The 26,848-nt window shown below is 43.1% G+C and overlaps 3 protein-coding genes across 27 annotated transcripts in view; 2 read left to right on the top strand and 1 right to left on the bottom strand.

The window, feature by feature from the left end:
- The window catches only part of LOC100115924 (zinc finger protein ZPR1), a 1,912-nt gene extending 1,282 nt beyond the window's left edge, over positions 1-630 (top strand). The window contains exon 5 of the mRNA XM_008212996.3: positions 18-630. Coding sequence (XP_008211218.1) covers positions 18-553 — 536 coding nt within the window. The 3' untranslated portion in view covers positions 554-630. The remainder of the gene's footprint in view (positions 1-17) is intronic.
- LOC100115999 (serine/threonine-protein phosphatase 2A 56 kDa regulatory subunit gamma isoform) lies at positions 562-24,757 on the bottom strand. Of its 25 annotated transcripts, none has more exons than XM_031929297.2 (11): positions 23,991-24,119; positions 22,972-23,031; positions 13,832-14,006; positions 8,075-8,277; positions 6,423-6,817; positions 6,007-6,340; positions 5,704-5,922; positions 5,393-5,614; positions 1,221-1,369; positions 749-1,138; positions 562-687 (listed from the first exon to the last, which is right to left on the bottom strand). In XM_031929297.2, exons 1-11 carry the CDS (start codon positions 24,018-24,020, stop codon positions 654-656), a joined length of 2,211 nt encoding a protein of 736 aa, XP_031785157.1. In that variant the 5' UTR covers positions 24,021-24,119; the 3' UTR covers positions 562-653. The 25 variants fall into 25 exon arrangements, with proteins under 25 accessions (XP_031785157.1, XP_031785158.1, XP_031785159.1 ...); XM_031929298.2 differs by lacking the exon at positions 23,991-24,119 and adding an exon at positions 23,440-23,750; XM_031929299.2 differs by lacking the exons at positions 22,972-23,031; positions 23,991-24,119 and adding exons at positions 15,087-15,351; positions 19,030-19,283.
- LOC100116036 (AP-2 complex subunit sigma) lies at positions 24,614-26,848 on the top strand. Its single transcript, XM_001600551.6, has 4 exons — positions 24,614-25,714; positions 25,943-26,092; positions 26,163-26,336; positions 26,427-26,848. Exons 1-4 carry the CDS (start codon positions 25,712-25,714, stop codon positions 26,526-26,528), a joined length of 429 nt encoding a protein of 142 aa, XP_001600601.2. The 5' UTR covers positions 24,614-25,711; the 3' UTR covers positions 26,529-26,848.

Below are 26,848 nucleotides of genomic sequence, written 5' to 3'. Positions count from 1 at the left end.
TTTTCTTTCTATTGCAGAAATCCCCTACTTCAAAGAAGTGGTAATTATGGCAACAGTTTGTGATACTTGTGGTCACAAAACAAATGAAGTTAAAAGTGGCAGTGGTATAGAACCCCATGGTGTAAAGATAGAAGTAAAAGTGACTGGCAAGGAAGACTTTAGTAGGGATTTGTTAAAATCTGAAACTTGTCATATGAATATACCTGAGCTAGATTTGGAAGTTGGACCTACCACTTTGGGTGGTCGTTTTAGTACTGTTGAAGGCATAATATCTGCCATGAAAGATCAGTTATCCACATCCACTGCATTGACAGGAGACAGTGCTGATCCAGAAATTGCAAAGAGGATGGACAATTTTATCAGTCAACTCGACGAAGTTTTGCAAGGAAAAAAACAAGTAACTTTGGTTCTTGACGACCCAGCAGGTAATAGTTACATACAAAGTTTAGCAGATAATGGAACCGACGATAGATTGAAAATTACGAAATATACGAGAACTTTCGAACAAAACGATGAACTTGGAATTAATGACATGAAAGTTGAAAATTATTAATGTTAATGTTTCAAATTATCACGATGTTTTTATAAAGTTTTTTAATCACCTGTATATAAAATTCTTACTGATTTATATATTATTTTACATTATATTCATCCTAGCCCTCTTCTTCATCTTCTTCACCAATTCTCCTAAAATAATTGTAAAATTAATCAAGCAAAATTGCATGTAGATTTTTTCAAAAATACTTACACAATAGGAATAGAGTCCAAAGTTTTTAGATTGGGCAATCTTTTCAAAGCTTGCGCGCGCCAACTTTCCGTGTCCATGTTTTCGCATAAGGGATTGTTGACAAACAATAAGTCTTGAAGATTAGGAATTTCATGCAATCGATTAAATTCAGCCCAATCTTTGACGAGATTATTGCTCATGTAGAGCACTTTAAGGGCTTTTAACGCGTTTACGCCCTTTATCTTTTCAATCATATTGTACGATATCCATAACTCCTCCAAATGATCTCCTACAGCTTCCAAACCCGAAAACGTCTTGATGTAGTTACGACCCAGTGATAGAATTTTTAAATTTTTCAAGGAATTGATGCCGGATATTTTTTCTATCATATTTGTGGATAACGATAATTTTCTAAATAAAAAAAATATATCGTGATAGATACAACAAAAGTAAAAAGGTATTTTTTCAAGTTAAATAATTATCATGCAATAACTCGACTCTAGTGAGAACTGATAAACTATTGTCCATTTTTTCAATTGGAGGCCACTGGAAGCTCAATATGATCTGTTTTTCTTCGGCTGCTGATTTTTCATTCTTTTCCTCCCATCTTTGAATTGCTTCTTTACAAGTAGTTGGTTTAGCCTAAATTGTAAGGTAAATTATGTTTATGTTTATCAATAAATTATGAAATATGTAAGTATAGATTGATGGAGTGAGTAAAATATCTTAACATTGGAGATGATCTTTACAAACTTCAATTTCATAAATCAAACACATAAAGGTCTTAAAATACTTTTTTATTTGCATGCAAAATTTAATTTGTAAACCAACCTAACTCGGTTTACCTTTGCAAATATGTGATTTTCTATTGTTTTTCTTTTATTTTTAAAACTCACTACTCTATTTTGTTATATATGCAAAATCATGCAAGTTTCATTATTTTATTTACAAAAATTTCATACATGATTTCTAGTTTTGTATAAAAAATTGTCAATTTGCGGAAGATCGGAGGAAAAAGTATAGTTCACAACTATACATGTTTATTCGCTTAGTTACTATCTCACTGAAGCAAGGATTAATCATTCATGCAATTAATGTTTATTTTAATTTAATTCTTTATTTGCTAAAAAACTATGATTTCAACAAATTACAAACAGAAACTGTTTTTTTTTATATGTATCATGTGTGTGTGTGTGTGTGCTTGTGTACTTTTAATAAGGGTAATACATTACGCAGATGGAACGCTACTAACTGAAAAATACTAAAAAAATTACACTTATATGACCAGATGTGACTAACAAGTATAATTCGCAAAAATTCTATTTTTTTCTTAAATTTGGAAAAATAAACGTTAACTTCTCTTTAATTTCACGTATTTGTTTGATAAGATTACTTTTTTAGCATGTAAAGCAATAGTGAGTACATCAATAAAATTATTGTATTTATTAAAATAACAAAAACAAGTTTAAGAGAGCACTTGCTGATGTTTCGTGTTACGACAGATAACTGACACTTGTTCAATTATTATCTATAGTTGATAGTTAATTTAGTTCTCACTTTGCTTTTTAGCTCTCGGCACAAATATATCAGTGTTTTTAATACTGCCAGCAGCCACGCGTATTCTAAAACTACTAACGTGGCAAAAGTTCCCTCCATATGTTTTTTTTTCTTTTTCGAACGCTATGTGCATTATGTATACGTTCCGCAAGAGTATTTGCACGCCCAGCATTTATCGGATACTATGTTACAAACGAAATAAAAATGTAGTAGATGACCTTAATCGTAAAATTTTAATATGATAATAATAATAATGATAATAATTATTATTATATAATAATTATAGTAATAATTACGTGGAAATCAACAAAATATTAAGATATATCATAATTTACAAAATCTTCATCGAAGCTTCGTTTATAACACTATTTTATAGTTGTATAAATTCATGCAAAAGGCCGCTATATATATATATATATAACTAGTGTATTTGGAGAAAAATGATCTATTTAGTCTTTTTAAGCTTTGCTAAAACGTTCTCCTCTTATTTCATTTCCTCTAAGATATGCGATTACATGTACAGTTCCATTATAAAAAGTGATATCAATAAAAATGTAATTTGCAGGGAGAATTAGGTCTTCCTATCTTTTTTAAGTTTATCTTTATGCAAGGACATAATAATCATGCTCAATCGTAACACTACATTTGTATTGTAACAAAACTATAGGGGGACAGCAAACAAAGATCGATACGTAATACGCATTGCCAAAAAATGAAAAAAGTATGTCGGTCTCACGAAATCTTTACTTTTATACAGTATTTACAATCGCATAAATTAATGCCATCTTTCAATCGTTCGATTAGCATTCCTTGATTTTTCGGCAGAGTACAAAAGTCTCTTCAGCGTAAAAGAATCATAGGAACATACAATTGTTACAAAACGCAGTGATGGAATTCATGAAGAGAAATGGAAGAGTTTTAGTCATTATCCTGCTGTTTAAATGCGCATGCAAGAATCTGTAAATTCCTACGAAAAATGTCGTTCAACCTCATGAACAAAGGAAAGATAGTGAGAGCATGCTGTTACCCATAGAAATAAAACTCTAGCGGTACGATGCACAATAACTTCGCGGCATACACTAGAGTACAAACAACTCACTCAGCTATTCTCTCGTAAAACTAAGTTTTTCGAGGATTTTCTTTTTTTTTAGTTTGTATATACATTCAAACATAGTACAACATTCAATTGAGCTATTACATGAACATGTGTAAGACTGTTCTTACAACAAAGCTATGATGGATCGATCAACGATTAATGAGTCATCGAACTCGGGTGTATGCTTTTAAAAATGACGAATCTTCGCAAGTTTTTATGTTTACATATCTTTGATTATGTTTCCACAGTATTTGGAAAAATTGATCATTATTCCAAAGTGAAGATTCGTCAGTACGAGTGTCGCGAAAACAAGCTCCAAGGCTCGAAATAGCGAGACTTCGCAACAGTCCCTTAATAAAAGCTCGTAAAGTTAGCTCTTTTCTTTATAACTCTTCCCATATGTGTATTCACATCAACATTTAATAATAATATTAAACGCTATAATAGTATAATTCTACAAATAATCAACTTTTAGCAGAGACGGTCCTTTTCCTTTGAGAGGATACAAATTAATGAGTAAAATCAAATTCTCAAAATTTTTTTCATTTGCAGCTTAAATTCGAAATATTTCTTTTATTTATTTACGAGTTCTTATATCATTTTTAACAAGGTATATTAGCAATATTAACATAACAGCCTGCCAGCAGCGCAAAGATTATGTGTTTGTAACATGTTTTTTTTTATGCGTTTTGCTTTCCTTTCTTATATTTGGCCACAACAGTGAAATTTTTCTTTTCGAGTCACGCATGACTGTTTTAACAATACACTATTAAAGCGAAGGATTATCGAATTCTTGAAATCCGACTGTAATTTGATGATAAATTTATCTTCCTGCTGTCAATGGATAAGTGACCCTAAAGAGAAATGAAATTCTCAAAGATGACAATAAGCGTTTTGTTTAACACACGGAGGCACAACGGATATAACGTTCATATAGTTCACTGCGCGATCGTTTACATTTTGCTTTTGTTGCGATTGGTTACAAGTTTTATATAAGATTGGAACGATAACACAGAAGCAATTCATGCTAATGAATATCCTATATAAACGACTGGCGTTCGATATTACTTTTGTCATATATGTCATGCTTTTAAAAACTCGCAGATTAAATAACGCGTTTCGACAACTTTTCGATTTATTCAAATAAAGCGAAGCGTATTCTCATTTGTTTCTTATTATTTTTTTGTACAAAAAATCTTATTTAATCATGACATTCATGTTCCTTGCTTCAAAGGACGCGCGCGCACACATACCGTTTGAGTACAAAGAATAGTACAGCGACATTTATGTTTTATTCGAATGGTTTGCAGAACTCATCAGCCAGCTTAAAAAATTGAAAAACTCATTTATGTATATGTATATATATATTACAGTCACACCCCCATTCTCACTCATTTTTCTTCTTTTAAACTAACTAAGGTTACGCGCGATCCCCGACGAGTTTCATTTAATCCTCTTGGCGTTCAGTAGTCGACTTGATCAGAGTGTAAGGAAAGAAACTAACTTCTGACCTCGGTGCTGCGCATCAAAAAATTAAGTGGAAGAGAGCGAGGCAGAGACTAGCAGTTGCTGGGGTCGGGCGGTGTAACAAGGTACTCATCCGCTCGTTTGTGATCCGAGAGCGCCCTAATCGTGTAGGAATCTTGGGGCAGCTCGCTTTTCCTCCGTAATAGCTGTTTTACTTTGTTTACATTCGATACTTTTTTCACCTGGACAGATCGAAGTTCGAGATCTAATTAACTTTTAGTTAGTGTTACAGAGCTTGAAACGTTGCTACACACATGTACGTGATGTGACAATTTTTGCGTGATCCATACTTGAGCACAAAGCGAGAAGCAATAATGTATAAAAAAAGAAATCATAAATCATACTAAAAATAACTCATAATGTGAGGTTAACCAAGAAAAATACATAAATCAAATTTTAATGTAAAAACAAATTGTCCATGACCTAATGTGTTCTAGCAAATGAAATAACGATGATTTGTGCACACTTACATTTTGTATACTTACTTCATTAGCTCTCGCTTCGATTTTTTCGGCTGTTAGTGTGATTTGCTCGTTTTCGCCGTCTTCTTCGGGCGGCGAGTTATTATCATTTTGTGACGTTATGAATGGATTGTTATTTGGTACTCCGCCTTTAGATCCGCACGATGGATGCCTCATAGCTAACGCCTCCACTCGTGTCCACGCTTCATCTCTGTCTTTCAGCATTTTTCGTTCCTTCTGTCGATCCTGAATTGAAAGACAATATATGAATTGAAAAATGAAATAATCAAGAGTTTGTGCAAACGTAAAAAAGTGATCGTTATTTACAAATATACCTGATGATATTGTTGCGTACATTCATCGAACACCTTTTGGTTCATTTCCATGAAAAGCTTTAATGCATTATAAATTAGACCGTGTATCGTTTTGTTCCAGTGATTGCGGGAATTTTTATAGAGCGCTGGATACATTATAGGCAAAATTACGGAGTAGTTGTCCGAAATAAGTGACATAATGTACTCGTTATTCCAATAGTACAGTGCTCTCTCGGCCACCTAAAAAACAAATCACTCGAGAATAAAAGGGGGACAATCCTCAAGGGGATGAGAAATAGCGCGAGAAGAATAAAATGTACTCACTTGGAAGTGTGGCGAGGAAACGCACTTCGCCAGTTGCCTGAAGAGCGGATCCATGACCTTTTGGAACTCAGCGGGCTCGATGACGTCGAGTATCTCTTCGAGCTCGTTGAGGAACATGACCTCCTTCGGCGAGTGCGTCTTGGGCCAGAACTTGAGAAGATTCTTGATGACCGGCTCCGTGAGCGAGGCATCCTTCTCGAGGAACTGGACGACGCAGTAGGCGAGCTGCGGATGATAAACCGACAGCGATTTAGCCTTGTGCAGAGGCAGAAGGACTTTCAACAAAAAGGTCTTGTGCTCCTCCTTTAGAGGCAATGCGAAGCCGTTGATAATACTGAAATATTTTATGAGTTACATTATTCAATTCTCATCGCCCAATGTCAATAACGCCAGGAACACCGGAAGAAAACCCTCACCTTCCCAGAATCTCTAGAAGCTCAGCTATGCCGTTGTGATGCTCGGTCTCGTAGATAAACCGATAGAAGACATTGTTGATTTGCTTGCGTATGTAGGCCCTGAGCCCGAGGAATTTGCCGTAGATCCTGTGCAGGGTCGTCTTGAGGAAGTCCCGCTCTCTCGGGTCTTCCGAGTCGAAGAGCTCGAGCAGCTGCAGGATGAACTTGTGATCGATGTATCGCTTGGCGATCGACGGCTGAAAGTCGGGCGACTCGAGCAGGCGCAGAAAGAACTCGTAAACGAACTGCAGGTGTGGCCAGGCCACCTCCAACGTCGGCTCGTCTTCCTCGGGATCGAACTCGGCGCCGTTGGGATTCGACGACGGCGGCAGAGTCCGGAACAAGTTTACGGCGAACTGTGAACATTCAAGCGTTATCGACTGTTTTTCTCTACGACCGAGTATACGAGTGGAGCAAGTTTTCGAGGAGCTTTCGGGCAAATGGATAAGAGTATTGAAGGAGAAACACTGGTTCGAGTGGCTTCTCGAGGAGTTGGACAAACTCGAATGAACGTTGGCCGTGTACCTCTTAATAGTTTTTATCACGAAATTGTGTTTGACCTATCATTATCATTATTTTGTTTATCAAGTCATCCTTTTTATTCACGAAAAAAATCCAAGCAAAATCTTTTTATAGACGTGTAATATAAGGACTACAGCGATACATTTTTTTCATTTTCCTCCGGCACGAGTATCGATCGGATGCGATCTTTTATTAGACGTCCATTATTATCAAAGCCCTTTTTGCAATATAACTTGCGAGATCGCTATCTACACCGACACGTGGAACGTTTTACGCAAGATTCAATTTTCAAGCCTGAACTGAGTAATTCTATTTCGAGTATATACGAACCGCTTATATCACAATCGAATGAAGCACGGTATGGAATTTATATAACGCTCTCGCTATATATTTTGAGCTGTAAATTAATTATTTCTTGCTCGAGAAAACATCTACATCACGGTTATTATCGATTTTCTTTTAAAGCGTGTATTTTTATAATAATGTTACATAAACAAGTAGGACGTGGACTATCTGCAACTAATAAAATTGAGATCGATAGTTGATAATTTCCGAGTTCCAAGATGACAACGCTTGTTCAATTCGATACACGCAGCCACGAGAGATCCGCCGACCACGATGACCGAAATATGGCTCGAAGCTCGAGCTTCCGAACGAGGCCACTCGAGCCGCGCGATATTCAACTTTCTACGTGAATCATTTCACTATACGTACGCTTTAAAAATTCTCTTGTGGTCGCGCGATAGAATCGTTTTGTCACAAATTACACGACAACGACTAATCCATCCGCATCTGACTGATCGCAGAAGTATCAGCGTGTATAACTGTACTCCGATATAGAAAATCGTAGAGCAATAAAGCTTCGCAAACGATGCATATCATCGGCAATTAACGTTCTAAATTAATCAAGCTAATGCTTATCGATTCGATCGCGTCGTCGGTCAGGTCGCCAGCATCGTCAGCCTCGAGTCAATTCCTTAAAATCTCATTTAAGAAATTGTGTTATCTCTATAGCCTACTTCCACGACAGCGGGGACTAAAGTCGTAGGATCGATGAAATTTTCGTCAATCGTATACTGATAGACACGTACCATATTGACGGCCTCTGGGTAGATGGCCTCGGTGATGACGTTCCTGTTTTTGGTCACGTACTCCACCATGTCGTGAAGCGCGGCGCGCTTCACCTCCTTCCATTGCAGGTCGGATAGAGGGTCGGACTCGAAATCGAAAAGGACGCAGCACTGGCGCAGCTTCTGGATGAACAACTCCTCGCGCTCCTCGCCTGCTTGTACTTCTGCAAGTCGAGAGACGAACGAGAGGGTTAATGAGATGCGGCGAACGGAGAGACATTTTTTGTGTATAAAATATACTCGTAGCCAAGCCAATCTCTCGGATTTCGGGGAGTGGATGGAAGCAGGTACAGCGCATTGAATACGTCTGGCGGCTTTCATCGCGACGAGTGTATGCACATCCGAGATAAGGATGCATTATCCTCGTATTTCCACGTACAAAAGAGGCAGCCGCAGCTCGAAGGATATACGATTCGAATGGAAGACTTCCAGCGCATCTACATGCACACACGCGGGCGGTTGACGACGACGACGAGGAAAAGAGGAAAAATGTTTTCCCCTCTCGTCGTCGTCAATTTATCAAGATACATTCCGCGTCTGCAGAACTGATGCGACTAGTTTATATTAACCGCGGGCTCAAACGCTTTGTTTATACTCCGAGCCAACTCTGCGCTTTGTCGTGGCTCGCCGTGTCTTTAATCAATGGGAGACTAGGCGCGTGTTCGCCAACTTCGGATAAACAACGGATGCATACACACACACACACACGCGCGCAGTCAAAACAAACACAGGCAAGGATAGCATTCCGAATCCGCTTATATGCACCGTGAGAACACACACACACGCGAATATACATATAGATATTGTTTCCTCGCCCGGCGCGGAAATTTTTTCGCGCAAAGCGCGCAACGAGAGATCGTCGCGCTAAAAATAAACAGCGCCGTCGCGCACGCTCGAATTCTTCACGCTCGCGGCGCGAACAAGGTGTGCGCGATGGCTTTATTTATACACACACACACATACACACAGCACTGCAGTCGGGGAAAAATTGCCAGACGCAGCTGAAACTCTAGACGCTTTTGCGGCGAAAGGTGCAAGTATACTTAGGAAGAAAAAAAAAAAAAAAGAGAAAAGAGCGCTGAATTTACCGTGGAGGCGCGGCTGGTGACCGGGCTGATACTGTATGGCGGCAGCGGCGGCCGACGAGCCGCCGTAGTACTTGCCAAAGTGGAGCGCGGCGTAGCATCCACCGTCGAGCTCGTCGTCGGCGGCACCGTCGGCCGCGAACGCGAGGCCCTGGTGAAAGCTCGGGCTTTTGGGTATCCCGGCGCCGAGCGGCGGCCCCATGTCCGTTACGTGTACCATCTTGGACTTGGTCGTGGCTGAGGCCGCACTACCGGGAGCCTCGTCCCCGGATTCGATCGCGCGCGCAGTCACTGGTGTATATACACACACACACACACGCGCGCGCTGAAGAGCGAGTCTCACTGTCCTAGGTTCGCGGTCACTCGGAGTTCTCCTGCGAGGATAAACTTGCCCCGGTTTGCATATTCGCTTGAAGAATTATATTATGAGAAATCGACTCGTCTCGCGGCTATACTTAGACTGCACCTCGAGATTTCACGGTTCTCTCTCGATACGAGCAAGTCGCGTAGCACTGGCGGCCGGCGCACTGATAATCGGCGGCCGAGCGAGCATCGCAAGGCTCAAGTTGTATCCCCGCCGCGCTCGCGAGTATATACGCGAGCAAAACCGGAGAGGGAGACTCCTGCGCCTGCGCTGGCCCGGTCTCTACGCTATACTCGGCCGCTATAATCGATAGGTCGCGCATGCACGACGACGTGCCGGTGCCGGACAGCCCTATAGGTATACCCGTGTGCGTTTAGACGAGCGGGGGTGGACTGCTGCAGGATATATTGTTTGGGTGCCTGCCGCTGCCGGGCGAGAGACTATATAGCTCTGATCCCAGTGCGCCGACGAGCTTATTCACCTATACTGGCCTTTTCGCTGCGCTGTGTAGCATAAAGCAGAGCTTTTTGAGAAGCCCCAGCACTGCTCGAAAGCCGAATGCGAGAAAGAACTCGATTACAGACGCCATTCGAGTGAACGAGCTTATTATATCCGGCCCAGCGGAATCGCAGACACACTGCAGTGTCTTTTTAAACGCGCGCATAAAAGAGCGCCGCCCTCTCTATATCTATTTTTCGCGGCGCGCGGCAGTTTATAAGGGAAGGAGGTCGTCGAGAGTTGGGTTTCCGTGGCAGCCGCCTGCCGCAAAGGGGGATGATTCGCCTGTACATGCACGAGCGTATGGCTCTGTGTGTAGGTGAGGGGGAGGGGGGGGCAGAGTGCCAATCTAACAAGCGAGTGGGCTCTTGAATTTCCGGACAGAGAGCACCTGAAGCAATTTTTTTTTCCCTCCGAGGGAGCTTTGTGATAGCGTTTCTTATCTTCGCAGATTGGACAGCTTTGTTTTGATTGTTTTCACCGCCGCTGATCTTTTCCCGCAAGGATAAACTTTTCAGTGAAGCGCGGGAAAATTGATCTCCATCGACAGCAGCAATCTGCGCGCGCGAGAGGAGACAGAAAGCAATCAGAAAATCTGATATAAAGCGAATCCGAGAAATGGCTCGTCGCCGCTGGATTATTACGCGAAAGCCCGCTATACGTCTTGATAAATCGATATCCAGGGGGTGCAGAGTCGCGCGCTTGCGCTAATTATTGCGGGCACACGCTTGGAGATTAGCTGAAAGAGCTGCTGGAGGCAATGGAAATGACATGGGCCGGAACACTCTCGGTACTCGTCATTCGCCTGGATATATTGTTTACCATCTCGAGATATTGGCGCGAGCGCTTTTCCGCGAGATAATGATCAACCTCTCCGGATGCAGAACCGGGCATTATTTCGAACGGGACACCGATCGAATTGCGCAATCGACGCTTTGCCAGTGTCCATCGGCATTATGTCACGATTCCCCGGCTGGACATGTACGGCGCAGTGCAGCCGTGTTGGAATTTTTATTATTCGTAAAATTGCAGGCAAGGCCGTCGATGCAACGAAAGCAAGGTAATCCAGGAGCTTGCTCAAAAGCCACGCGCGCGTGTCAGCCAATCTATCTCATCTCTTATGAAAAATAAACAAGCCTCGCCTCCAGTGCAGCGGTTTTATTTTCGTCGGGCATGCCTTATTCACCGCAACGCGCGCTGGGCCGACCGATGACGCATGAATTCGCCCTATACCCTCCGAGCGACTCTGTCTCTCTCTCTCTCTCTCTCTCTCTCTCTCTCTCTCTCTCTCTCTCTCTCTCTCTCTCTGTGGGCTGTATGTTTGTGTATAGGTGCAGGGGCTTGGCTGTCCCACGCGGTATTATAAGCTCGATCATCGTGTGGAGTTTCGGTGAAATATTCAGCGGTGGTTAAATCCTCGTCGCTGCGATTGTTTTTATTTGCGAGTCGTTTAATATAGCCGGTGATGGATATATGAATTTATCTCGATGCGTCTTCCTCAATTTGTAGCGACGATCGCGTCACACGATAGTGACGCGGGTGTTTTGTAAATCGGCAAATCTCGCACGAAAATCCAGCGCAAAAACTTCCACGATCGAATCATCGATAAAGTAGATACCCGGTATTAACGCATCCGTCGAGCTGCACGTGGACTCCCTTGCGGAAATCAATTTTTACCTATACAGGGTATATATCGCGTCACGTTTTCACCGATAACTCGATCTCCCGGCAAGAATATAACAAAATCATGAATGAACGCTCTCGGCGCCTCAATGAAACGCTTCGCCGTGTACGGAATCAATAAATTACACGTGTCGCCAAGATTTCGTCCCGGAGATGAGAGAGAAATATATATATCGACAGGTCGTGCGCGGCCAATTTATTGCCTCTAGTAAAGAAAAGAAATAAGTCCCTCTGTAAATCATCGTCTCTGTGTGCCGGCCAATGCCGCCGGAAGAAAAATCAAACCTGGAAAATCAATTAGAAGCGACAACCGTAAAGCTGTTTGCGACAGCCCAAGGCCTTCCGCGCGTTGTTCTTTTCTTTTTCGAGGTATATACATCGTCGAAAATCGCGGCGCAGAAAGACGAAGCGTTGCGTTTTCTTTTACGTAAGCGCAGCGTAGAGACAAACGAATCGCGCGCGAGAGATGCATGTAATAAGCATTATAGGCGCATCGCGGCTGTTGTTAGACCGAGGATAGCGGTACTTGCTGCTCGTGACGGGAAAAGGCGTTTACCTCATTAGGCGAACGGGATGACGGTGGAAGAACAATGACTGATTTATCGTTGATTTTAGTAACGCGAGTATAACGCGATTAAAAAGCCAGTAGCACACGATAAACAAGCACCATCGGGCATCTCTTTAATAGCCCACGTTCGGCATAGTCAAGTAGCTCCGTCGTGCAAAAAGAAAGTACCGGACGATATCCATAATTTCCGAACGGACACAGTCGCCTCGTTTCATTAACTATTCCACCAACGCCCCGGGCGACGATAAGAAAAATAAAAAAGGTTCAACTTTCTTCCCCTCCACGACATACACGCACATACGCGTACGATACCCGCGAACTTTTCACTCCTGCCTTTTCGAACGAGTTTTCTGAACTTGATGCTGCCGAAGCGTTTTCATTTTCAACGCGGATTTTCGCTTCGCGGGAGAAATGGCGCCATCGCCCGCAGCGGTCACCGCGTATAAAAAGCCTGAAAAATTTCCCGGTGAAAGCAGCAGCAGACGAGCCTTCGGCTATATACCTACACGAGCTGGCGTGAAAAAAAGCCAGCAGCGTCGAGTTTTTGTCGCGTGTGTTTTAATTAAAAGGAAGAGAGCTGTTATTTATACCAAGTTCGAATTCGGCAGCCGACACACAGGCGGATCGTCCTCTATCGTTTGCGTAATTTGCTCGTTTCCTGCGCGAGGTACAAACAAAATTCCGCTTTTCTTTTATTACCGCTGCACAGTCGCGCGTGTTTCGTAATAAATCGCTTTGGATGAAAATTTGGCCCCGCGAATCAGGTTTATCTAGACGCGCAGCGAGGCACCGCGTCTTTGTTTACTCGGATTCTAGCGGGTATTCTCTAAAAATACTACAGCAAAGGCTCATCCAATCAACGGAGTTGGAATCTTGACGAAAAAGGAGCCCGTCACTGATACTTATGGTGCAGCATGTGTAGAGGCAGTGAAGAGACAAGTAAACCGTCGTCGATGCAGGTATGTACGCGAATCGGATTTATCAAGACGTACAACGGGTGGGGAAGCCAGCTTGACCGGCAGCCGGCGCGGAAAATCGAGTTTCTAAATCCTTGATCCACTGAGCGCCTTTTGCGCCATCGTTCTTTTTCTCCTCTCTTACGCTGGATTTCTTCGGCTTTTGGAGCGTGCGATCGATGATAAGCGCAGTGTGCGAGCGAACGATTTCACGTGCACTTTTAGAGGAAGACGAACCAAGGATTTTCTCATTTTAAAAATACGATTCGACGATCTGTTCAAGGAGAGCGTGGAAGTAGAATGAAGAGTAATCAGTTCGACGAGGAGAGGACTTTTCAAAAGTGCATGAATTCAGTACATAAAATGGATATAGCTTGCATGCCAACGCCGATGGATCAGATGAAAGAGTTGCGGTCATTCGCAAAATTTCGTAATTTATATGTGATTGCCGGACCTAAACACGTACTCGGCTAATAAAGTCTATTGAATTCGAAGGTCGGTTATAAAAAAAATACAACAACAATAAAATGGAGCTGCTACGTTTAATCAGAAAAAAAAACTTACCAGAAAGCAGAGGAAGCTTTTGAAGTTCGCGATTTTTGGACACGTTGAATCTCGAACTGCTCTGGCGCTTGTCCTTTTTGATAACGGGTCCACCCGGCTGATATTTGATTTTGTTGATCTGCGTCGGGGGCGGCGGTATGTTGGAATTTGGCGAGCTACTCGCCGTCTTGTTGGCCTGAAACGCAAAGAGACACAATTCAAGATTATTGAGGGAAGGTGCAAAACCGCAAGGTTCATATGGGCCACCGGTCTTTGTTAGCAGATTCATTTCGCAAAGGTAAAACGAATTGACATAATAATTGACGGCAATTAAAGGATCCATAAATCAACAAACGTTACAATCACTTCTTACATTCAGTTAACGATAGTTTATCTAGGTTTCTCACATCAGCTCTCAATAATTAACACGTCTATCGCAAGGTTTACACAAATGATTAATTATCAAAGCTGGCAATCGTCATAAACAGCATGTGTGTACGCAAGAGAACAAATATGTGGAAGCTCTCGGGACACGAATAGAAAAAACTCGCAAACACTGCTGTTCAAGGCTAACATAAGGTTTTGTTTACAAAGCTTGAAAATAAACTGCATCATCTCATCTCTATAGAAAAGCAGGATATTTAAATATCGTCTTCAAGACTTCAATTCGCGATTTCTTTAAACGCGCGCAGAAAAGAGAAAAATTCGCATTTTATATACGTCTTCTCGGAAAAGCCGTAAACCGCACATATGGAATTTGCACAGCAAGCGGTGCTTTGTGGAAGCACTTTAGCCCGGTAAAAAATGAAAAACGACGCTCGGAATTGGAACAACAACGCGCGTCTCTCGGTTTGCACAGCTTTTCACGGGTTTAGATATACTCAAGGAGAAGCACCAAAATATTGATGCACAGATGCAGACATAAAAAACGAGTCAAGTAACGAGCTGTTAAGAAACTATAAGCGCGCATCAGACGTTTTCTTCTGGAGCTTTAATGGACCCCAATCTATAGATCTCGATGCTATTAATAGATGTACAGTTATTTTATCAAAAGATTTAAAAATACTTTTGGAGCATAATAGAAGCTTGATAAGAGAAACTCTTATAATCAGTAATAGTAATAAAAAATCCCAAAGCTTAATCCCCCTCCGAGCTCATAAAAATCACGCCGCCCAGCCCACTCGACCCGGATGTCCGGCGTTATACGGTCACAGAAAGCGGGAGAGAGAATGAGAGAGATTACAAAAGCATCAGAGAGTGGAGGTGAGGCACGTGCCTTCTTCTTGAAGACATTTCCAAAGGCAAGGCCGCTGAAGGTCTGCATCTTTATCTGTATGCGGGTCGCGCGGCTCAGCAGTGACTACGACGGCTACGCGTAAGCAGGCTTTGTCGTCCTTTTCTTCGCCTGCTGCAGAAACGGGCTGACGGTGATTTTCGCGTTCTTCCGGGACAGCCTCGAGCGACGCTCAGCATATCGCCTCGGCCTGGTTTATTTATTTTTTTGTTTTCGCCCGTGGATCACACCGCGATTCGATCTTGTGCTGCGGGTTCGTTATAGCGATTATGATCGATCGCTTTCGAGGATTCAAGTGTTGTTGCTTTTTGTGGAGCGAGAGCTTTTGTTTACCGTGAATTATTAGATTGGTAGCTTGAACTCTTTCTTAATCAAGAGAGGATGGAAGATTTTCCATTGATCGGACTGATGATAAAGATATATTTATAAATATTGTCCACGCAATGCATCGCTCACGTAACAACAAAAAGTAAAGCTTTCCTTCCCAAGAAATATCTTTTTGGAGACAGACTCTAAGACGCAGAAGACTCTTATCTATATACTGTGCTCAAGCACAATATAGAATCGAGTCTAAAATAAGATGCTAACTTTGTGGAACTTTGATCGAAGTAGATAGACATCGGGGGCTGCGTATATACGTTTATTCCGCATAAACTCCTTGCAAATCTATTTACGAGGCTACTTTTTATAACCTGCCCTCTAGTAAATCAATGCCAGAAAACTTGCACGTATATATTCACGATCATCAATCGAGCTATCACGTGCACATTGCCATTCAACATTTCGTCAATTTACGCGATACTCGCATTTAGTTTTCCGCCTATTCCACAGAATTCATAAAGTCGCCAATAGAAGTTGTTAACGTGAAAAGACAGAAAAAACGCGTCAGTTTCAATTACGCAAGTGATATCCTCTGAAAATTTAATTTTAAACTCGAACCCAACCGCCAGAGTAACTCGGATACACACGGCTCATTCATAATTGAAGCAATTCGTCGACGTCGTCTCGAGATCTATACTAGTGTGCGCATATACATGATACACGTCTCACACACATAAAGGACTCATACTTCTAATAGAATCATGCGCGCGTATAACCGATAATTCAACTTCAAAGCGAAGCTTCAGCCAAAAGCCGGCGTCATTCAAGGTCGGCGAGAGGGTGAAAGAGAGAGAAAAAAGTCGCGACCGTAATCCGTAATATACAGCTCGCTTGCGACACGCGAAATTTTGGCAGAGGATCTATGTTTGGCCCTTGTTATAGGAGGGGATTATGCTGCATCGCGCTACGAACGTCGATTAATCTTAGCGGCTTCGCGAATGATTAGTGGCATCATATTACGCTTTGACTCCTAGTCGAGCTTCATAATAGACACAATAAAATATCACTTTATGTTTCGCATAAGTAAGGATGACTTTACAATAAAGTGATACTCATATGTGTGAGTATAGATATATATCGAGAAAAAGCTCGGACCATCTCCTGATTGCATCAACAAGTGCTCGTTTATAAGCAACGCAAGATATTCCACTCGCTTGCAGAAAGAGTATATACATAGTAGGAAGAAGCGAAGCTTTATCATGCGCGATCATCTTCATAAAATGCGCGAGCGCGCCGGGACACGATAAACAAGTTCGATGTGTCAAAGCCACTTGATTGCATAACCTAATACTATACACAGCGAGGGAGCACAGCGTCGTGAGAAGCGTCTGCTACTCCGGGGTATTTAATTGTTCCTCTCTTAGGATTATACCTATATACTGCAGCGGGTAAACAAATGCGGGCGGCAGATAGAAGAGACTATTTGTGTTGATAGTTCCGAGTGAGCTTTTTGATTTTTGTTTTTTTCTTTTTTAACACCACTTTTACTAGAATTGATAAGTGAACTTGATCGAATAAATGAAATTGTTTTTAATAAAAGAATTCAAGGCTGCGGTTGAGTTTTGATTTTAAAATCTGCCAACACGTATGCACTGTGGAATTTAAGCATCGTACGAGCGCGAAGAAAAATTATAAAAAATATAACGTTCATTCCGAAGTAACGAAGGCCGTCGATTTCTGACTCAGACTTTCTCATTTAAATGCATGCCTTCTCCTGGCTATTTTTATAATCCTAATTACCTCGGTACCAGAGTAAACTATCGCTCGCACTCGTTCTGGAAAAACTATACGTTCGGGATCACCATTATAGCATTTTGTCTAATATTAGATAGTAACTAGACTTTTCCATCTCTAGAGTTTTCATACAATAGACAGTAAGTAAAAGCCGGCAGATCTCAGGAGATTACGAGCTTTATCGCCGATAAGCCCGAGAGAATATTATGTATATACATCAGCTTTACTCCTACTTAGCTGCACGAAGGACGGAGATAAGAAAGCTTTGAAGATTTGTCGCGAGCGTCGAATACACTTCTTCTTATACGATCGCGGAACTTTATTGTTGTTGTTTTTTGTAGATGTCGAAAAAGTCGCCGATAAGTTTTAATGGCTATACGACGACTGGTGATTGAATCGATCGCGCATCGTAAACGTACGATTTTGTACATTGTATAACGTGCAATTAGCCCAGGGATATAATCGGGCTAATTAATTCGAGCATGAAATCCGAGAATCTTCATCAAATGCAAAATGAGAATTTCGAATCGATCGAAGTATAATCTCATAACTACACAAAAAAACAACAATATCCAATCCATCAAGACGCGCCACAAGTGTCCCGAATCTCTCGACACCTTGGAAACATATACGTCTATGCAAACGCACACACACACGCGCTAGTATACATACACCCACGCAACATCATTCATCGGTGTATATACAGCGAGTAGGCGTCTCTCTCGAATCGGCCTTCCTCTGGCGCCGAAAATTTCGCGTATCTCTCTCGCCTCACAAGGCCATCGCAATCTAACCACAACAGAAGAACAAGAAGAAGAAGAAGAAGAAGAAGCAGCTCATCGAAGAAGAATCCAAACGAGAGAAGCGCCGATACACGCCAGAGAGAAAGAAGCGAACCGCGTCCCGTATACAATGATCACCGGCAATTGATCGCAATTTGTTTAGCGCTCTCCCCCTTTTTCTTCTACTTCTTTTCGTCTTCGTCCAATTCTCGAGTGCGTGTGCACGCGTACGTGAGATATTGCGCGATCGTGTCTCGCGCGTGACGCTAACCAAGATTCCTTCTCGAGAATTCGTGAGCTACGCGCGATGATACATGCGTATATGGAGAGATTGCGCAATATCGATCTGTCTACGCGAGCGCGCGCGCGCGCGTGTGTGTATCGGGGAAAAATTCTGTTGTTCGTCGGAGCTGCTTTTCTTTTTTCAGGTGCGAGAAACGCCAGAGAGAGAGAGAGAGAGAGAGAGAGAGATAGGAGCAGCCGCGACAGTTTTGGAATTCGACGCGATAAGCCTTCGTGGAACGTGGCGGTCGAGTTGGTTCCATTTTTATTTTCGTTACGCGATGATTTGTGAGAGGACAAGACAAGTTTTAGTGGAACTCCGTCGATTTGTACCGAGAAAAGGCCTAGCGTAACTCGAAAAGTCAGGTTGCGTTTCTCGACATAATTGTTTACGCACGCGGACGATGAAAAATTCACTCGAGAACAACAAGTTACGCGAATCTGTATATACGCAATGCAAAACTCAAGGCGCATCCTGATGATATTTCCCCTGATGCGCAAAAACAGTATGTTTACAAACAGACACGAATCGCGCGGCAGCATCAGCCCGATCTACAATAGAGAACGCGAGCGATCTCAAAATAACGTTCTCGCTCGTGCACTAAAAATTAGCATCTCTTTCTCTCTCTCTCTCTCACGAACGAGTTCAACGTCTCTCGAGAACAGTATAGCAGCGTAGCTCTCTGTCCCACAAAAAGCAACAACATAGTCGACAGCGAAAAATCCTCGCGGAGTGTGTGACTCACAGCGCTCTCTGACGCTCTTCCTTTTTAACGAAGCACTACTATAAAAGTACACACGTCGCACAATAACAACACACACCACCAACTGTATGTATATCACCTCCTCTCGCGCAATTTACTTCGATTAAACAAGAGAACACTGAACGCAGATCACGATAAGATCATAAGAAACAGTGCGTAAGAAGTCAAACACGCGCGGAGGCTGCGCGCCGGTATGGCTTTCGAAAAGCGACTGATGCCGCTCACGCGTGCAGCCAGTCGTAGCGCAGGGGGAAGAGCGCGTGTCTGTCCCGCGGCGCAGCAGGTCCTGTGTGTGCGTGTGTGCGTGTGTGTGTCGCCAAGTACATAAGTGTGCGTAGACGCGCGCCGCGCCAAAGGTTTCGAGCCTGTCCTCGTTCTCCGCGATCCCCACTATTCGATCGTCGTCGTCGTCGTCGTCGTCTAGTAGTCGGTATATAAGTGTATTCTTATTCTTCTTCTTCTTCCCGTTGCGACTATAATATTTTTTTACGGGTGTGCGTCGGTGGTTCAGTATCGGAGCGATCGATTGCGCTGATTAGGATATAAGCCGCGCTGCTGGATTGATAATATTCCAGTTGCGATAACCTGGATTTGATCGCGCGCGCGCGGTTGTGTGCATGTATCGTACTCCGCGATTCGATTATTGCCGTATATTACCGACGCTCGTATAACTGGCACACAACAGCGAAACCGATGCGTTATCTTATCTTTACTGCGAGCGCGCATTGGAAAATCTGTCTGTTTGACGGTAACTTGTAAAAATAAACAACACACAAGGTAGGATAGTATGCGATTTCTTTTCGCCGAGTAAAAATAACAACAGCGTAATCAATCTCCAGGTACATTTTAATCGCGCGGCATCTCGTCGAGAACAATAATCAAGGATATTCCACACATGCACACACGAAGCGCGGAAAAGTGCAGCAAGAAAGCGATTAACGGCTCGAGCGCGAAGCGTAGCGAGGGAAACGGAAGCGTATACGCGAAGAAGAAAGGCGCCGCGTGTACGCACAGCATACGCGCGGTATGTATGTAGGTGTAGTGGTGTATAGCAGTAGTAGAAATATAAGCTTGGAATGATGTGTTTCCACAGTACCAGCTGACGCGCGTGTATTATACTTGCGCTCGCAAAACTCGGAAATAGTCGGGGAGAATATATTCGACTCCTATACCTGTGTGCTCGAACGCGGGGGCGGAGATGCTGACCGTATTATATGTGGGATCATCGAGTTCGACAAACTCTGTACCGTATATGGATTAATATTGAATTTACGGGACTTGTTGCTGTATTTTACTGCAGCTGTAAGAGTACTTTTATTTCGGGATATAATATTTCGAAATGAATAATCATGAAGCTGCACATGACACGCAGCTCGTTCGCGATAATCCCAGTTTTTCGAACGACCGTTACTACTTAGAAAACACAGGCTGGCTCTCTGGCACTCAATCTTGAGGAGACCGTTATCGCGCTTTTAAACCTACATCGGACTGAGGCTGAATCCGCTAGGAAAAATAGATTCTTCACGATATGTGAAAGAAAATACTTAAATTGAAGGTGATGCACCTGCCCTGCCAGCCCTTATGCTTACTATAGAACATTGTTTTCCTATGCGAACATTATATACGAGAGATGATTGAAATAATCGATTACGCATGCGAGTAAACGGTCTGTGTTTTTGCGATTTTTTACGCGATCCTCTAATAAGCTGAGGCTACTATGCGTGGTTTGTAAAGAAAATCTTTATGCCTCGCTCGAGTGTTTATGGGGAACGTAAGCTGAAAAACTATTCTACAAAGCAGATGCAAATTGCGTGAAAGGAAAATGAGTCAATCGGCCTTTGCGATGCAATTGAATCACAGGATGAAACCACCTACATAAGTTGCTTTTTATTTCCAGACATCTTGCCATACAACCTCTATAAGAGTATATTAATAGTCGGACGCGACGAGTCATTTCAACTTATATCGATACTAATAAACTGACCGCGAGACTCGCAATCATCTCGAATCCTACACACGCACACGCGGAAGCTGCGTGCAACTTGATCGAGGGACAACGACGCTTTATGCTTACATATATACCTTCGTATATTGCAGAAATATTCCACGTCGCGAAAAACGTGACTTGAGATCCTCGAGTTTTTTCCTTTTGCTGTTACGCGCGCATGCTTGCAATGTTTACCTTTTTGAAGGACACCCCCGTAAAATCTCAAATTAACAATATCGGACCCGCTATCGAGAAGCATCTAAAGGAGCATCGCAGGTGACTTCCGGTCCGGATTCGTCTATGCAAATTCGGCACCAATATCGTCATTCAAGAATCCGATGACGGCTACACCTTTCGAAAGCCTCCCGCCGATATTTATACAGACACATACCCGCACGTTTAATTCGCCGCGTCGTCGTCGCGCGAATCCCGTCCGCGGCACCATCTGTCGCGAAATTCTCCAACGACTATAGCTATATACCTACACGCACGACGCGCTGGTAAGTATACACGCTATATGAGTAGAGAAGAAAGAGCGAGACGCACCGCAGCGCCGCAACAAGGACGAAACCTGCATATAGCGGGCGCTTTCAAACGGATCAAAAGACTAGGATGTTTAAATTTGCGAAAATCACACACACATACACATACAAGTACAGCTGTCTATACGGAAAGTTTGCCATCGCATTTTTTCTTTCGGCAGAGCCGCGCGCGCTCGCGCAGGAAAAATTTCGCGAGCCGATGATGCCTATTATGTAATGCGCTTTTTATTTTCTCAGAGAGCGCGCGCGAGCGCGATGATAAACTAGTTTCTCGGGATCTATAAATACGCGCATGAAAGTAAACAGACGACTGCAACAAGTGCGCAAAAAGCTCAGCTCTGGCGTTGAATTTTTTTCCTCGCCCCGTTTACGACTCTATACTCCTCTCGCGCGTCGACTAATATTGTACTTTTTTTTTCAATTCTCTCGATGAGCGCAAAGCCGCCGCAGCAGCAGCGGCATAACACAACGGATAAGTTTAATTATCGGTTCGCGCATCGGCTTTTCTTCGCGGATTTTTCTCGCGCTCGTAACGCGCCGCTATACCGCTGGCTGTTGTGCAACGACTGCAGCGTTATGCACTTGACGCCTAATTATCAGAGGTCGCGTATACTTATAATATGAGCGACGAGCCGGCGATCGATCCTGTCTCTGGTGTATACACGCTCTTTCTCGGCTGTATAGCGCCTATAGAGTACCGCAAAAGCAGGCTGTATCAACGGCCGTGGGGAGGAAAACTCTTGGCTATGGAAATGCGAGTACTCTTTGCCTCTCGTTGTTCCGCCTATATCGACGTTTTTCCATTTCTCTTCGAGAGATCGTTTTGCTTTCCCCGTTCCTCCGTATACCGAGTCCGCATATTTTATTTTTACTTACGATCGACTTTTTCTGTACGCGACTTTTCGTTTTTACCCGGAAACAAGATTTTCGTGGCCGAAAGGATTTTGTCGTGTTTATCGAATTATAGCAAGCATTTTTTTTCAACGTCGTTCGTGTTGCTTGACACAGTGAATTATTGATACGATTACACAGGCGCGATCGACGGTCTTTTTAATCATACAAGCTGAAAGCTGTGCTTTGGAATTATTCTGTTTGATAGTTCAAACTAGAAAACACTGTATACATTTTTCACTTTTTCAATCCCTTACATTGATGAAAGATGCACTTTGCCTAGTCACAGTTACGTCAAACTTGTGTTTACTTTGTTAATGATATGTGACAAAAATCCAAATTCGATGGTACCATGATGGCCAGAAATTATGGCACAATGTACAATTTACGAGTGGCCTTTCTTGTTTGAGGTAGCTGTGGCAGGTTCAATGTTACTTAATGCACCAAGATAACTTCGTAAAGCACGCAAAGCCTTTGCCAAGGGAAAATTTGTTTGATGCTCACCTCCTCAGCTGGTTCACCATTTTTGCCTTTTTTATTCTTGTCCTTGATGTTGTTTGTGTCCTGAAAGCACAGTGATGTCATTAGTATTTGGTCAAAATGCATTATATCACAGGTTGCGTGACTGAACAAGCGTATGAATCTTTGGAATAAATGAATGAACGTAAAAAAGTCAATGTGTACATTTGCTCGTCCCATTAGCAGAGTGAATGCTCATACCGAGTGTACAAGAATTTGCAAAAGCAACTGTTTTTCATAGTACTGACAGATCAACGAATACTCGTAGAGAAATGCTAGGAATCATAGCATAGCGCTGCCTTTGGATACGATGCATCATGTGAAGGACACGCAGGATCAGTGTGGAACCATGCAAGGTGAGATTGGGATGGTCAGAATCACGAGTGACTACGGTGGGGAGGTGACGGCGAGCATGAAGTTCAAAGAAACTCAAAGAAAGGAATTAGAAAATACCATTTTCTCGAGACGACGGAGCTTTGGTGGTGTCGGAGAACGGGAGTCGAGAGTCTGTGTGTAGGTTAAGAGGCTCGTTGGTGGCGAGGCGGATGATGATCCAGTCAGCGCCTCTGCTCCTTGTGGGCTCCGCGGGTATTCGACCGTTCTCCTCTCTCTCTCTCTCTCTCTCTCTCCCTCTGTGCACCTGTCTTCTCTTGCAATTCCTCTCTCCCTCGAGGAGTCGATGCAGAGCCGCGGCGGCAGACGATACGATATCCCGGTGCTGCTGCAGGCTGCTGTTACTCTCGCGCGACGAACACACTAACTGCAGGCGACGGCGGTGACGGCGACAGCAGAGCGGCGAGCGAGCGAGCGCCAGAGAGAGAAAAGCCGAATAGCGAACTGTCGTTCGCAAAGCAGCGGCGGATAGCAGTGTCCGTCCGTCGTCGTCGCGCGCGCGAGAGAGAGAGAGAGAGAGAGAAAGAGTGTAGTAGAGAAACAGCGCGAACACAGAGCGCGAGTATGAGAGAGCCTCGCGGCGTGGCTTATTTTTACCGTCTCGAACGCACCTCGCTGTCTCTCCTCTGACGCTTCGGCATTTTCGCACACACTCCGCTCTCTATGCTATTCTCTCCTACTGTCTCCTGTCTCCCTTTTATAATACAAAACTCGGCCTCTCTCTTTCTCCACGCACACGCACACGCCGCACTCGAGGCACTAGAGCAACTACTGGTCCCGACGTTGATCCCCCTCGTCGTCGTCGTCGTCGTCGTCGTCGTCGCGGTGAAGAGAGGCTATAGGAATGTTGCCCGCAGAGAGGAGAGAGAACTTATTGTCGGGGTTAGCTCCTTCTCTGTCTCGCAACCGCCGCACTGAATAACTCCGCGGAGAGGGCGCGCGATCTACCGTATCCTCCTCCGTCTCGCTCTCTCTCTCTCTCTCTCTCTCTTGATTCTCGATGGAGACAGCGCACGGCACACTTTGCAGCTCGCTCTTTTAAACTTAGGTTTAATGTATACAAGTAGCTGAAATGAAAACCGAGCTAATCGCTACTAGCATCCAGCTCGCGGGTACAACTGGCAGCAGCAGCTACTTCTTCTACTAACTACTCGCTCTCTATCGCACACTGGCTGCCGTGCCGCTGCGGCCATTGGCTGTAACGTCTGTCTACGTGTGTACCCCACGCTCTCGCACACTAGCTACTTTCACAATTCACGACGACGTGCGTGACTGTCAGTGCGTGACTCTGGTATATTATATACAGCTGCGATGTACACTTGTTAATATCGTTATAATGCAATGTGCGCGCGCGCGCGCACTCGATATTTTGCGAACTGCTCTTTTCGCTGTCTCGCGCGATCTTTGTCCCACCCGCATCGGCTTATTGGAACGAGTTGGTATTACGTGAAATACTCCCACCCCTCTCTCTCTCTTTCTCTCTTCTACTGTCGCTAGTCGCGCTCCGACTTTTTAAATCCTCGGATTTCACTGCCCAGGATAACCGTTGGGGAATATAGAAACTGCGGATACGGATGGGCTGTTCACTGTTCACTCGCTCTCGAGTTCGCATAGCGTTCGCTTCAGTCCTTTTCTTGAAAAACCTGTTCGATTGGTCGGTCGCGAATTCGCGATGCATGCACGGCTCGCTGGTTGCCGGCTCGGCCGCTAGAGCATAGTTTTAATAAGTTGAAATCGCGAAAAAACCGCAAGGCTGTGCTATATACTGCAGCAGCTCGAGTAAAGGGTGTTACGGTAAGAGGTTATACGAGAATCCTTCGAACGTTAAATTTGAATACCCGCGGAGCTATATTTGAAAATTCATCGAACTCGCGAATGATAACCGGCGCACGCTGACATTTCGAGTAGAGAACTGCAGTCGTTGCTGTCTCGACTTTTGATAAGACAGAGCCCTACAGTTTTAGCTTTTAACTTACACAGCTGATTTCAGCTCCTGCATAAGATTCTGCTCCGCGATATATTACAAATATCAAAGTTCTATACACTTTCTCTAATAACTTATACAAAAAATAAAAAATTACATCTCGTCAATTCGAAAATAGCGCGCGAGTCCCTTGGCATGCGCATTGCGCATTGAGTGCGCACCGTTCTACGCATGCGCCACAATCGACCGGAGTTCGGTTGGTCGGTTATCGAATGTCGAGGTTCCTTGCGATATATAGATTGTTGGACACTTGGCAGAGGGGCGGAATTTATCTCACGTCAGTTTCGATCGAAGCGAAACTAAACTAGAAGATCCCTGTCAAACGTGCCGAAAATTACAACTTGAACAATGGTGAGTACAGCTGTAGAGTCTCCTAATTAACGAGGAATCGTAGAATAACGAATGGCTGGATATACTGAGCCTGTATTAATTTCTGAAAAGTATTTGTTATGAATCTGTATTCTATTCTGATCATTCACTCTCTTGAGTCAACACAGCATTGTGTACACAATTGTGCTCAATATTTGTTTATAGATCATTGAGCAACAACTCCCAGCTGATGATGTATCTATTTTTCAGATCCGCTTCATCCTGATTCAGAACAGAGCAGGCAAGACGAGATTAGCCAAATGGTATATGAACTTTGACGATGATGAGAAGCAGAAGTTGATAGAAGAAGTGCACGCAGTGGTGACAGTCAGAGATGCAAAGCACACAAACTTTGTCGAAGTGAGTGATCTGTTTGTAGAGAATGATCGGGTGTACCTATATGCATTGACAAGCATTGGTTATTTTTCAGTTCCGAAACTTCAAGATTGTGTACAGGCGCTACGCTGGACTCTACTTTTGTATATGTGTCGACGTCAATGACAATAATTTATGTTACTTAGAAGGTATACACAATTTCGTTGAAGTGCTCAACGAATACTTCCATAACGTTTGTGAATTAGATCTGGTATTTAACTTTTATAAGGTAATTGTCTGTTCAAACTTGCATACTCCAATGAAGCGATACTACAGTGAATGTAGGTTCAACTAATTTTTCACACTTTTCACTTTTCAGGTATACACTGTCGTTGACGAAATGTTTTTGGCGGGTGAAATCAGGGAAACCAGTCAAACCAAAGTACTAAAACAGTTATTAATGTTAAACTCTCTAGAATAGACGATATAAATATTGCAAAACGTTGAAATCATTGTTCTCAAGGTGAGATTTACCTGACTCATTCCATGGATCTGTCAAAGCGATACAAAAGTATTTATTTATATAAGACGAAAAGCAAGTAAATCGTGTTACATTTATATCGATACGCACCGTATCGAAGTGATATTGGAGATATTTATGTATATCTTATTTTCCCTTTAATAAATCAAGTCTTTTGATTAGATTTGTTAACATCCATTATTCAAGTGATCGTTGTTCCATTTGAAAATAATGCATAATATATAATCGATTGATTTTCAATAAACGTATGATTGAATCGA

The sequence above is a fragment of the Nasonia vitripennis genome, chromosome 4 (assembly GCF_009193385.2).
Source record: "Nasonia vitripennis strain AsymCx chromosome 4, Nvit_psr_1.1, whole genome shotgun sequence".
Lineage (NCBI taxonomy): Eukaryota > Metazoa > Arthropoda > Insecta > Hymenoptera > Pteromalidae > Nasonia > Nasonia vitripennis.
This window is presented reverse-complemented; position numbering and strand designations above follow the sequence as displayed.